The 14,614-nt window shown below is 42.5% G+C and overlaps 1 protein-coding gene across 4 annotated transcripts in view; it reads right to left on the bottom strand.

Moving 5' to 3' along the window:
• XDH (xanthine dehydrogenase) overlaps positions 1–13,758 on the bottom strand; it is a 76,929-nt gene extending 63,171 nt beyond the window's left edge. For all 4 annotated transcript variants that reach the window (XR_012422511.1, XR_012422512.1, XM_005576183.5 and 1 more), the window contains exons 1-4: positions 13,643–13,758; positions 4,845–4,902; positions 2,004–2,100; positions 185–293 (exon numbers count right to left, since the gene is read on the bottom strand). Coding sequence is in view for 2 of the 4 variants with exons in the window: in XM_005576183.5 (XP_005576240.3) it covers positions 185–293; positions 2,004–2,100; positions 4,845–4,902; positions 13,643–13,684 (306 nt within the window). In the remaining 2 variants the exon portion in view is untranslated. The remainder of the gene's footprint in view (positions 1–184; positions 294–2,003; positions 2,101–4,844; positions 4,903–13,642) is intronic.
• Positions 13,759–14,614: the final 856 nt, after the last annotated feature.

The following is a 14,614-nucleotide window of genomic DNA, read 5'->3' as shown; positions in this document are numbered from 1 at the left end:
GTTTCTTCTTTTCACCTCGTGGTACCCACAGGAGATGGGGAGGTGGCCAGGGTGCAATTGCCTCCTTAGATTAAGCAGTGAAACTCTGCCCAACAACCCAAAGCAAGTCTGCACCTTTGGCATGAGCCTCCCTGCAGAGGAAACAGCATGATCTCAAGAGCACAGCTCCCTTTCCTCTGTTTACCTGCACAGGATGCAGCCTCGTCTTGGTGCTTCCTATTCCTTCCACAGTTGTCACTGCAACATGGTGCAAGGAGCAGATGGGGGCCAGGCAGGCATTGGCAGAAAAGTGGCTAGAACCCCAGATTAAGGTCATTCCATTTATTGTCCACTCAGGTCATCAGAATGGGCCTGACTGTGGGCTCTGGAGGACTTTGTGAGGCTGTATGTTATGTCTCTCCGCTCCCATTTATGTTCCTGTATCTTCTACCAGTGTCCTCACCTCTCCACTGAAGACTCTGGGCAAGGAACAAAGGAAGCCCTTCTTGTAGGTAAAGCTGAGCCCTTCCAGAATCCTGTGGGATCAGGCATCAGAGCACCCTCAGCCTCTGAGCAGGAGCAAGGGAACCAGGGTCACTTTCAGTTGCCTGTTACTCAGCCTGACCCTGGAGGCTGAGTCAAGGGGAAGTTTCTCTGGCAGGCTGCAGCCTTGAAGCACGCTTCTGCCTGCAAGGCTCTTCCCTAGCCTCAGTGCCAGAACCTCCAATCACTTCGCTTCGCTGCCTTTCCTCACCTCTATTGCTTTCATTCCTCTGTGGGGAAAGGGAGAGGGAACCTTCTGGCAACATGAGACACCAAGCCCTTAGCTAGGACTTCCTTGCATTCTTCTGTTATTCATCACTCATTCAGTTGTTGAGTGCCAAACATGTCAGGCACCCTGCTGAGGGCTGGGGAAATAAAGATGAATAAGATGAAAGCTCTGCCCTTCAACAGCCTGCAGTCAACCCGGAAAACTGAAGCCCATGTGAAGGTGCAATTTAAATCTTGTTAAAGTAAATTTAAAAGGAGAGCAGGCCTGAACACTCAGCAGACAAAACCAGTTAGGCCTTATAAGTGACCTAAACTCTGCTTGATTTGCGGGAGAGTTTTAACTTGAGTTACTTCTTATGAACATCTTTATTTTAAAAAATAAGCCTTAAGATCAACCAATCAGAAGTAGTCAATGAACTTGTAATTATAGAACTAGGGACTTTCCAATGGGATAGACCAAATAAAGCAATTGTATAATTGTAACCAGTCAAATAACTTCTTTGCTTTTTGCCTGTGTCCATCCTACAAAAACCTCCTGCTTGCATTTCCCTGGTGGAGCACCTAAACTGCTTCTAATTTGGAGCTGCTTGAACTCGTGAACTGTTGTTTTCTCAAACTGTAAAAAAAAAATTGTATCATGCCTCAGTTTACCTGGGAAGGCTGTGCACAGGGCACTATGGGACCAGCACAGTCAAGGGGCACCTAACCCGGTCCTGAGAGATCCAGGATGGCTTCCTGGAGGTGGTGATATTTTCATCCAGTTCTAAAGAGCTAGTAAGAGTTAGCCAGGTAGGGAAATCCTAGAAGAATGTCCCAGCTTAAACAAAGACCAAGCAATTAGTGGGCCTGTGTCATTGATATTTCACAATTATCTCTGCTTGAATGGAGTGCTGGGCCCATGGTGAGAAAGAAAACTGGAGAAGAAATGTGGGGCCTACTGTGCAGGGCCTTGCCCACTAAGCAAAGAGATTTTGTCCTGGGGGCAATGAAGAGTTATTGACGGGTTTTATGGAATGTGATATAAACCTGGATTTTAGAAAAGTCATTTTATCAGCGGTTCGGAGCCTGGTCAATATTATAAGCCTAGAACATACTTGCTAAGAGATCATTCTACAGTTTTCCTGTGCACAGATTCTCCTTTAAAAAAGGGGCTCACACACATGCACATGCACACACATACACTCATGCACTCCCTCATAAGTTGGTCCTGCATCACAGCCCCCACGTGGATGGTGCCAGCAGGCAAAGGATACACGATCTTGTTCTGCAGACGATCATACTTGGAGAGCATCACTGTGCAAGCCCCACAGCCTCCCTCTCCACAGCCGAGCTTTGTTCCACTCAGCCCCACTGGGTGGTCAAGAGTTAAGGAGAATGAACTCAGGGAGAGGAGTCTGCTGGGTTGCTAGGAAATGCATAGGCAGAGCCGTGGGCAGAGCCATTCATTCCCACATGTGCTCAGGCCCCTTAACCCAGGAAGACAGCAAGCCCACTGGCCTCCTTATTCAGAGAGACTGCACTGCACCCCAGGGAGGCAGGGAACAGGGCCATCTCCACTGCACAGAAGAGCAAAGGCATCAGGACCCCATGGACAGCACCCAAGTAGTATCTCTTGGGACATGAGTTCTAGGACCGGTCAGTCCTAGAGCCTTCTCTTGGGTTGAGGTCTTCTATGTGTGAGCAGGTAAATCATACACCTGAGCATACAGGGCGGTTCTCACATCACTCCCAGCTGGGCACACCATGAAGCCGCTTGGGTCAGAATGAGACATTGATCTGTTCTGGGACCTCTGAGTCCTCGCTTTTCACTCTGAACTTTTGGGCTGATAAATCCCCAAGAATCAAAATTAGGGCTAGACCAGAGGCTTTTGAATATTTGGCCCACAAGATACGTGAATGGAAATTAAAATAGAGTGGTTTGTTTTTAGGTCAGCGTCCAATACTGGGCCACACTCTTATATATACTTGCAGAAAGATCATCGGCTACTTTGAGTTTTAAAAAGTGCCTAACTAGTGAGCTATTCTAGAGAACAGCTATTGCGGAGGTCACTTTCCCTGAGTCACATTGCGGCTTCTCCCTCAGACCTGCAGGCCTCTAAGCCACCCACCACCTACTGAAGATGGAGGGAACTGAGGGGATTATCGCCTGGTCACTTCTCTCATTTTCAAGACAAAATTTAAAAACAATGATATAACATCTTAGTTTGGAAGAGCACTTACACCTAGATACCTGTTTGAACTTCAAAATGATTTGGTTAGCAGGTAGGAAAGAAACTTCCTCATAGATTTGAAAAACAACAAACTGAGACCCAAGACGTAACGTGGGTCACACAAGATGACACAGGAACTCATGTTGCCCTGCCGTTGTGGCCGCATCACAGCCATCTGACTCCAGACTGGGTGAGCTCCCTTCATCACGCTCCTTCCTCCCCAGCACATCTGTGAAGGTTTGCTGTGTCCTAGTCAGGGTATACACAGCTCTCAGCGGGTCATACAACTCTGGGGGCACCTGAAGATGAATGGTGGCAGTCTAAAGTCTAGCAAGGTCTTCTCCCAGCCTGGAGACCTCTCTGGAAGCTAGGGTAAAAGTCAAGGCTGGCGTTTTCTCCCCAATCTGGAACGCCCGTAAATTGTCTCTGAGCACAGACAGCCATAAGCTGCAAGGTCATCCTATTTATGTGCCAGCTTTCAATTTTGCATTTCATTTAAGATGTGACACAGCCAATTGCTGTGATAAGGAATTTCTGAGGCTTCTGGGCCTTCAAAACTACAATGGAAATGATTTAAAAACTAAAATTAGTTTTATTATTAGAAAGCTAAAATTGATCTCAATAATCTCTGAGAATGAGCTTCTCTTCCCAGACCTCCCAGGTAGATGGGCTGTAAATGGAGTTCCATGCAAGCACCTGATCCGATCCAGTGACACTTTCACTCCCCAACACCCCCAGGTTTATCTTCTGTGAACTTCCAGATACACCCACTTAAGGTAAAAATTCCAGAACAAAGTACACCAAAGCCAACCACTGTACTGTATGATAGGAGGGGAGCAAACCAGAGTGAAATCATGGGCTCCAGACTCACTTCTGTGGGGGTTGAAATAATCCTTGCTGTCCCCATATATGTCACTGGAAAGATCCACTAGACACCCGCCCTGGGAGAAGGAGGGTTTTGTTGACAGAGGTCAGGATGAGCACAGTCCTGCCGACAGGCCCCCTGGAGCGCTGCCAGTGTGGGTGAGAGGTTGGGAACATAGCTCTAGGCTTTGGTGCAGTCTCCATCACTATTTCCCCAGAACACACTAGCAAAAGGCAGGTCACTTCACATATCAAGGCCTCAGTTCCTCCTCTGTGGAAAGGGAGTGTTATGCTTCCATGGGATTCCTGTGGAGATTGAGGTGAGCTGCACAAATCACTTTGAATCCTGCCTGTATATAGGAAGTGCTCATTAAATGTTAACTCTAATTATTATTATTGTTTTAGTTCCAGGGTCTCAGAATACTTCTGATACTCAGAACTAAAGATTTAGGGGCTCTTCCAGAAGCTCCCCGACACTGAGTGAGGAGCAGCATCCCAGTCTCTCTAAAGAGTTCCCCCGCCCTCCAGGGCTCCCTGTTTGCTGTTTCTACAATGAATGCTACCTGTATAGGATTCCTACCTCAAGCATCCTTTTCCCAATAGACATAACTTCCCTTGCTTCCCTCCACCTAGGCAGAGCTGGAAACATTCCCCAGGAACTGCATTTATGTATTAAGCAAATGTCACCTAAGGAAGGCCCCCTCTTCCCACAGAGGAATGACCATGAAGCTCACCAAGGCTAATGAGGGCCTTTCTACAGGCCCTGGATTAAACCTTGGCATTACTAGAGTCTTAGCTGGGAGACACCTCAAAGATCACCACAAACAATCCTCTCATTCAGTAGCTGAGAATCTCAGATTACAGGGGCAACTAAAATGCAGGTATCCCAAGTCCTAATCCAGCGCTCTTTCCTCCACACCTCATGGCCACCCCACCAGTCACTAGGAAACAATGTAAGGCCCAGAGAATCGGTCACCATTGCCCCCCTTCTCCATCACTCCCACTCCAAAGTCAGGATACACCTTCTTCTCAGGTAGGCCAAAAGGGTTGTCTCTGGATCTGCATTTTTCTCCACCACCTATTAAAAGAAATGAAAGAAAAATATATCATAGGTATACTTAGTCATCCTTCTGCAATTTCTTCCTTCAGTGTCTCACTCAAGAATTTGTAGAGTTAGTGGGAAATGTGATATAGTTTGGACGTTGCCCCTCTAAAGCTCATGTTTAATTGTAATCCCCAGTGTTGAAAGTGGGGCCTAGTGGGAAGCAGTATGATCACGGGGGCAGATTTCTCATGAATGGCTTAGTGCTACCCCCTTAGTCGTGAATTAGTTCTCATGAGATATTTAAAAGTGCGTGGCATCGCCTCCTTCTCTCTCTCTCTTGCTCTTACTCTGGCCATGTGATGTGCCTGCTCCCACTTTGCCTTCTGCCATGAGTAAAAACTCCCTGAGGCCTCCCCAGAAGCCGAGCACATGCCGGTGTCATGCTTGTACAGCCTGCAGAACTGTGAGCCAATCAAATCTCTTTTCTTATAAATGACCCAGCCTCGGGTGTTTCTTTATAGCAAAGCATGAAAGGCCTAATACAATGTGCTAAATAGATCATGAAAACGTAGGTATTTTTATTCACAATTCCTTAAGAATGAACCTATAAACTACAGCCAGACTATGTATGTGCTCAAATCCTTAAATTCTAAAATTGTACCTCAGTGCTCACCTTGGGACCCACTACAGAACATGCAGGCATTGCACCTTCCACATTGGTTCGACCAAAGCAAAGTCCCCTTCAAATCAAACCTGTCATCTCATTTCAACGGCTAGATCACACCTGTGAATTCCAGGGGCCTCTGAGAGCATGGCATGCAGATCTTGGACTTTGCCTCTTTGAGTATACACTCTCAGACCCTGTGTGTGACTGTGGAAAGCCAGTCTGTTGGCCTGTGCTCAGAGCAGAGCATTGCATGTGATGGGTATTAGTCAACACTAACACATATCAGAAATGGAAGAGAAATCTCAAACCAAAGATCCCTCACTAGGTTCAATAAGGTGGAAAAAGTGGTCTAGAAAGTGCGATGTCAGTTTCCACTGTGAATTGTCAAAGGAAATCTACGAAAACCCGTTTCAGTACTTCTCACACATTACCAAAGCTTAAAAGGATGTGGATTATTGAAATAATAAAGACAGAGAATTCGTTATGAGGTTTTTGTTAGACGGAACTATACTACCCACACCTTCCTAAAGGAGAAGGGGAGGAGTATTTGCCTCCCACCTCAAACTTAGTGAGGGGGCTTACTTTGTGCTACAAAGAAATCTAACATGCCACCTTTGCAGCATAGGGGAAGAGATAGGCTTAACAAGAAATCAGTACTGACAATGACAAGTTTAAACTCCTCTTTAAACTTAAGTTGGAGATGTGGCTGTGCTGGGGTTGGTACATACTCCCAGAGCTTGGCAGAGCAAAGGATGCGGAAGTGTTGGCTATGGATGTAATGCAAGCCATTCACAAGATAAAAAGAGTTCGCTTGGAGGTCTTTAAATCATTTCCCAAAATACAGGATGGAGCCTTCAATAAAGAGAGACTGTGTGGAGTGGACTTCCCCAAACTGGAGGCTGATGGAGAACAGCAACCTGAGAAAAGTGCATCACTCATGTCATGACACATGCATGCAAATATTCTCTGTGGTGGCCCTTGAAGATCCTTGAAAGCCATCACAAGAAGAATGAGTCAGCTCCAAACACCTAAAAGACTCAGAAAGCTGGAAGCCACCTTACAACAGTACCAATTAAAGGAGAGCTTTCTTGCTATCCTCACCACACCATCCTGAATTGAGACTGTTTGGAAACTTAAAAATAACCATAGGATTCTTTGTTGACTAACAGTAATAAAAAGTTCATGAAACTTCCAGAATTTGTCCTTTGAATAAAGTTTAAAGGAAAGTAGATGAAATTAACATAAGTCCAGCTTACTCAATATCCTGGTTACAAATCATAGAAGAAATCATAAATGTGCAAAATAGCAATCTTTATCACCTTTCTTGTAGACGACAGTAAGAGCCTCTTAGTTTACTACCACATTGTTCGTTTCTCCTGTACTGCAGTTCTGCTTTTATCACATCACATCAGTTCCCTGCTCAATGCCTTTCATGACCACCCACATATTCAAGGTAACATCCAAGTTCCTTAGGTTGTCTTTCAAGGCCCTTTTCAATATATTCCCAATCTTCATTTTCAGCCTTTCTCCCTTCTACTTCCCTGCCAAGCTGGTCATCTTACTGCACTAAAAATACATTTTATATCTTCTAACTCCTGTGCCTTTGACTACGCTATTCCTCTTCCACCTGCATTTTGCCTTATCAGAAGACTTCAAACAATTTCTTCATAAAGGCTTTCCATACCACTCCAGCCACAAGTGGATTGCTATAGAGAATGGCTGTACCACTCTCAAGGTGTGGCAGCAGGATTACCACGGTGCACTCCATTAAACACTCTCAACAGGATACCAGTGGGTATCCCCAAGGAAAAACATTTTGTAGGGAAGCAAGTTAAGCAAATGTTGGGTTAAGCAGATCGCTCTGGTAAAACTCGAGCATCAAAAGAAATAACAGCCATAATGGGCTATAACACATTAAATACCATTAAAATCTATGAGTCCAAATTGATAGTCAACAAACAAACAAATGGAAGATATGGAAAAGTTCTTCCTGACAGAAGAATGTCATCTAATAAATATGATTGGCCATCTTGTAATCAGCACAATAACTGATCCAGTTAAGAATCATCAGTGGAAATTAGTACAACCACTACGGTTATACAGAACAGTTTGAAGGTTCCCCCAAAAATTAAGAATAGAGCTACCATATGACCCAGCAATCCCACTGCTGGGTATATACACAAAAGAAAGGAAGTCAGTATATAAAACAGATATCTGCACACCTATGTTTTTTGCAACATTATTCACAACAACCAACATTTGGAAGCAACCTAAGTGTCCATGAACAGATGAATGGAAAAGAAACTGTGGTCATATACACACTGGAGTGCTATTTAGCCATAAAAAAGAATGAGATCCTGTCATTTGCAACAACATGGACGGATGGAGCTGGAGGTCATTATGTTAAGTGAAATAAGTCAGTCACAGAAAGACAAACTTCACATGTTCTCACTTATTTGTGGGAGCTAAAAATCAAAACAATTGAACTCATAGAGATAGAGTAGAAGGATGGTATCAGAGGCTGGGAAGGGTAGTAGGGAGTAGGAGGAAAGTAGGGATGGCCAATAGGTACAAAAAATAGAAAGAATGAATAAGATATAGTGTTGGATAACACAACAGAGTAACCAGAGTCAATAATAATTAAATCGTACATTTAAAAATAACTAAAAAAGTATAATTGAGTCATTTGTAACACAAAGGATAAATGCTTGAGGAGATGAATACCACATTTTCTATCATGTAATTATTACACATTGCATGCCTACATCAAAGTATCTCATGTACCCCATAAATATGTAGATCTACTATGTACAAAATTAAAATCAAAAATTAAAAATTAAAGGGCTTTCCATCTCCCCTTATTTCTCTTTCCTTCTGGTTTTTATGTAAATGTTGCAATGAGTCATCAGTGACTATTAGATCAAGTGTAATACAGAACTCCTAAAACTCAACAACTATAAAACCCAATTCAGAAATGGGCAAAGGACTTGAATAAACATTTATCCAAAGAAGATCTACAAATGGCCAACAAGTAAATGAAAAGATGCTGAACATCACTGATCAGAACTATAATGAAATTTCACCTTATACCCATTAGGATGGCTACAATCAACAAACAAACAAACAGAAAATAAGTGTTGGTAAGGATGTGGAGAAACTGGAACACCTGTCCACTGTTGGTGGGAATACAAAATGACACAGTCACTGTGGAAAAATAGTAGAACGGTTCCACAAAGAAGTAAAAATAGAACTAGCATATGATCCAGCAATTCCACTTCTGGATTTATACACAAAGTAATTGAAATCAGGGTCTCAGATATTCGTACACCTGAGTTCATGGCAACGTTATTCACAGTAGCCAAAATGTGAAAGCAACCAAAGTGTCCATCAATAGATGAATGGATAAGCAAAATGTGGTACATCCATACAATGGAATATTATTCAGCTTTAGAAAGGAAGGAATTTTTGATATATGCTACAACATAGATGAACATTATGCTAAATGAAATAAGCCAGTCACAAAAAGACATACTGTATGATTCCCCTTAAGTGAGGTACTTTAGTCAAATTCATAGAGATAGAAAAAATGGTGGTTTCCAGGGACTGGAGGAAAGGTAGAATATGGAGTTATTGTTTAGTAAATTTATAGAGTTTGTCTTAAAAAATGAAAGAAGTTATGGAGGTGGAAGGTGATGATGGTTGCCCAATATTATAAATGTATGTAATACCACTGAGCTGTACACATAAAAATGATTAAGATGGTAAATTTTACGTATTTTACCACAATAAAAATTATTTTAAAAAAGAATATCAATGGATACTCAAACTAGTGGGTGAAAATTTGATGAACAAGAATTTGTATCATTCCAAAGTATCTTCTCACATAGCCTCTATTAATTATAAAGGTAAAGCAAAGTTATCTTACAGTGAATAAACTTGGTGGATAACACCTTAGCCAAGTCATCAAAGTTCGCATCACAAAGAAGACCCAAAAACTGATGTTAAAAAAACAAACCTAATGATAGAAAGCAGTGAGAAAAAACACATTACTTCTGTGGTATTCCTGCCCCCAAATGCAGACTCTGAATCTAATTATAAGAAAGCATAATACAATTCAATATGAGGAACATTCTAAGAAATAACTGGCCTGTTCTTTTCAGAAACACCAATGTCATGAAAGACAAAGGAAAGCTGAGGAGCTGTTCTAGATTAGAGAAGACTAAAGACATGGCAACCAGCTGCAAGGCATAATCCTGGATTCCGAGCTGGGGCTGGGGAGTTATAAATGCCAGTATTGGGAAAATTGGAATACATTTGCATAAAGTTTATAGTTTCACACCAAAGCTAAGTTTCCTGATTTCTATAAATGGACTATAGTTTTGTAAGAATATATTTATTCTGGCTGGGTGCAGTGGCTCACGCCTGTTATCCCAGCACTTTGGGTGGCTGAGGTGGGTGGATCACGAGGTCAGGAGTTCAAGATCAGCCTGGCCAAGATGGTGAAACCCCGTCTCTACTAAAAATACAAAAAATTAACTGGGTGTGGTGGTGGGTGCCTATAATCCCAGCTACTCTGTAGGGTGAGGCAGTGAATTGCTTGAACCCAGGAGGCAGAGGTTGCAGTGAACCGAGATCATGCTACTGCACTCCAGCCTGGTGACAGAGCGAAACTCCGTCTCAAAAAAAAAAAAAAAAGAAAGAAAGAAAAGAAAAGAATATATTTATTCATATGATAAGAGGTAAAGGAATACGATGTCTGAAACTTACTGTCAAATGGTTCAGAAATCTATCTTATACTATATATTCATTTCTATTAATTATGTACATTTATATATAATTATTTATGTACTTATAATATATACTTGTGTATCTGTGTGTGTGCCCAGAGCAAGAAAGAGAGAATGATGAAGCAAATGTGGCAAAACGTTAATAGTTGGTAAAGTACATAAAGGGTATTTAATACCTCCTTGTGTTCTTCTTGCAATTTTTCTTTAAACATAAAATAATTGTAAAATACAAAGTTAGAGGAGTAATTTATTTAGTACAGGATTTCTCAAAATTTTAAAAATTCATCCACTTATTCCATCCACACTAGTTTGACACTGTATACCATGCACTGTGATAAGTGGTTTAAGAATATCCAAGAAGAGCATCTCATGCTGCTAGTTTTCTGTGAAATACATTTCAGAATGTATTACTTTGTCTAATTATAATCCCTCTCTCCAACTAGTCTATAGGCTCCAAAATGGCAAATGCCTGATCTTAGAGATCTTATTCCTCTAGTGCATAGCCCACTGTCTGAGGCCTCAGAAGGAGCTTGATAAATGTTGACTATATGGGGAGTGAGCAAGTGAATGATGAGTGAGTGAGTGAGTGAAAGTCACCGTGAGGATCTCTGTAGCCAACACTCACTTGTTGTGGGGATCACTCGTGGACACCTTTGGCTGCACCCTACCTGCCAAATCCTCCCAGATTCTTCCAGGTGCCACAGTCTCCCCTAGACAGAGTGACTACTCAGAAAAGCTAGAATGCTGCCTTGCAAAAAGGCTGTCATTACAATAAAAAAAAAAAAAAAAAAAAAAAAAAAAGACTGGACAGTTCCTTCCCTTTGACTCTGACTCTAGAACAAAAGAAGATGTGAAAACAATAGTCATCAAGGCTCATCACCACCACAGAAGGCCCTAGAGGTATTCGACTTTTTGCATCTAACACCTTCTGCAGGACCCCATTTAGTGAAAACAGAGTCCTGGACGGTGGTACAAAACAAGGAGAGGAGTAGGCTCACATTTAAGAATGAGTCACTAAGTTCTTAGAGCTTCTTTGGTAACTACTTTGCACAATTCCTGTAACAAAAGGTCTAGAATATCTTCCGAATAAAAATGAGGACAACTTTCTCACAGCTGTCATTGTTTGCCCAGGAATTCCCTTGCTTGGCCTTGTTTTTACAGCACTACTTTCACATAATTACTTTCTGCATTGCCCTTCTGCCGTTCTTGAAGTTTCTGAACATGCTGCACCATTATAAATTACAAACATGGATATTCATCACAGAAACTGGCAGTAGTAGAAGCTTCTAGAAATAATAGGGTTTGATGTGATGATACCATTTAAAAATTTAAAATTACTTTCCTAAAGTGAAAGTAAAATGCAAGGGAAAATAATTTTCCCCAAACCAGATTTACCTTGAAATGCTTCTTTCTAGATTTAGTGCATAACAGCAAGCCATCCCTGAAGAAGAGCAGAAACGTACACTTTCTTTCTTTTTTTTTTTTTTTTGAGATGGAGTCTCTCTCTGTCGCCCAGGCTGGAGTGCAGTGGCCTGATCTCAGCTCACTGCAAGCTCCGCCTCCCGGGTTCACGCCATTCTCCTGCCTCAGCCTCCCGAGTAGCTGGGACTACAGGCGCCCGCCAGCTCGCCCAGCTAGTTTTTTGTAGTTTTAGTAGAGACGGGGTTTCACTGTGTTCACCAGGATGGTCTCGATCTCCTGACCTCGTGATCCACCCGTCTCGGCCTCCCAAAGTGCTGGGATTACAGGCTTGAGCCACCGCGCCCGGCCAGAAACGTACACTTTCACACGTTAACCAATGATTTGGTTTAATAAACAATAAAACCTAAGAGTAAGACATAACCTTGGAATTCATTGAATCTAGCTGTTTACCCAATGTAAAAATTACTAATAAAAATTCCAGAGATGTCTTTGTGTAAGTAGGTCTCCTAGAAAGCCAGTTGTACAATGGTTTCCTAAATTTCTACACTGTAATTGCTGAATGAAAGAAGTTGTTGAAATGTTGGATGCAAAATCTTACTACTATCAACTTGAAAGCTTTGCCCTATTTCTTGGGTTGGTGCCAGGCGCCATCCCTGCAAAGGATGCAGCTCAGAGAGGAAACTCTGAACCCGGAAGAACATGGCTGTCCCCATTCCCCAGCACCTCCCAAAGGCACCACTCAAAGGGAATCCATCAATCTTTGGAGCACCGATGCTGAAACAGCTCATGAAATATCTTTTACGGTCACCCACACACATCCTGGAAATTTAAGACCTAGGAGTCCTGTGAAGCACATTATTATTCTTGAAAATTACATCAAAAGTCACTCAAAATTATATCAAAAGTTTCTCAACTCAATGCAAAAGTGCCAATATAGCAAGACAAATAAAATTGCCCTTATTTGGGGGACACATTGGGCACATTCATCACGCACTGTCCACACAGTTAGTTACAATGTGCAACTATGGGACTCTTTTACTATCCTTTTCATTCCCAAGTGGGGAGTTGAACAGGTGTGAGCATCTCAGCAGTGTTGTAGGGGGGCAAATGGAGGCTGGAGACCATGTAATATGCTTGCCCCCTGTCTCCCTGCACCACATTAAAATTTGCAAAGATTCTCACTCTTGTCCAAGGGCTGCTACCCATGTCACCTTCCCTAAGTCCCTGTGCACCAATAAGGTAAATTCAAGTAGGTGAGAGATTTGCAACTTACATGTAGAACTAAGTGTGTGGGGGTGGGGAGTGCGGAGAATGCGGGAGACGCCCTTTATGGAAAAAAAAAATTGTGGTTTGCCACAAGGTGTCGGTATATGTCACCACACAGTGAATCAGGACTGGCTGTTAAACCTATGTATATAATATATTAGATTCAAAGGCTGTGTACATCTTATATCCTGATAAAAGCAAGAAAACACATTCCTGTTCCTTCTCTCTGTAAAGAGAGCAACATAAATTTTAGGATATATTTGATTAAACCCAGAAATAGAAGTGTAGTGATGACCTCAAATCTCACCTAGAACTCAACTCCCCTTTCTCATTCTGTGCCAATCTCCACTACTGCAGAGAGTTGGCAGCTAGTTCACAGATGCCTCTCTGCTTGCCTCTCTCTCCCTCATTCCTTTGCCTTCTGAGTATCTTGTCTGTGCTCTAGCCCTGAGAAGGTCTTCTTCCCCAGCGTTACCAAAATGCAGCAACACCTTTAAAGGGAGAGAGAGAAAGACAGGATAACAATTAAGAGGGAACAGGAAAGACAGAGAACAAGATATGGCTCTTCCAGAGGACAGAGGTCCCCTCCCAGGGAGCAGGGACAACAAACCAGAGGTCAGCTCCTACTTACCTTTCTGCCGTTCACAAAGAAAACCAACTCGTCCGCTGTCATTGCCACAGGTTGGGGTCCCTCAGCTCCAGGTACCTCACTCCTAAGAGACACTGGCAGGTAGTTATCACTGCTCTGTAACCTGAAAATTATGCCTCCCAATAAAATGAAATAAGGTCCACCAATAGGAGGGAACCAGCTCAGAGCTTCAGGGCACGAAGAGTTCTTGGCAAAAGCCACTGGATTACATAATCAAGGAAAGTGCAAACAATCATGCACAGCAAATTACATGTGTCAAAGAGCACAGGTGTGTCACACCTGTGTCTCCACGCCTGTGTCAAAGAGCACAGGAAAATACATCCAGATATCAGTAGGGTTGTTGCCTTGGCAGTAGGTGACTGTGGGTCTTGGGCACTGCTCTCATGAAACCTGCTTTGTCCTCCCACTTGCTGCAAGACAGAGAAGGGGAAGACAGAAGAGGGGAAGGACCATTGTCAGAGTCACTGCTAATAGAACTGATTCACACCCTCCATCATTTTACCATTCAGGTTTACAGAAACACAGACTGAGTGCGTGAATGCAAGAGTCATTCTTTCGCAGCCTGGTGGAATAGAGAGGTCACAGGAAATGGAGCCCCATGAACCTGACTCAAATCCTGGCATTTGACCTCAGCATGTTACTTAACTACCTTCAGAACGCAGATTGTTTTCATCTTGTACAGGATCATAGAATGACATCAAGAATAGAAGAATGAGGGACAAATGACATTTTGGAAGTGCCTTGTAAATTTACAAAGAACCAAAACATTTATCACTGTTGAAAAGACATCATCAACATCTCAACAAAGAAAATCCTAATAGCAAACTATTTTTGAGATGTCTTTTATTTGTTTCTCTCATCCTTGACAAGTTGTCAGAGTAACTCATAAAAGTATTTCAAAACACCAAAGATATTAAAATGCTCATACCACATAGTCATAGGCTGCAGTAACAC

This window comes from Macaca fascicularis, chromosome 13 (assembly GCF_037993035.2).
Source record: "Macaca fascicularis isolate 582-1 chromosome 13, T2T-MFA8v1.1".
NCBI classification, from domain to species: domain Eukaryota; kingdom Metazoa; phylum Chordata; class Mammalia; order Primates; family Cercopithecidae; genus Macaca; species Macaca fascicularis.
This window is presented reverse-complemented; position numbering and strand designations above follow the sequence as displayed.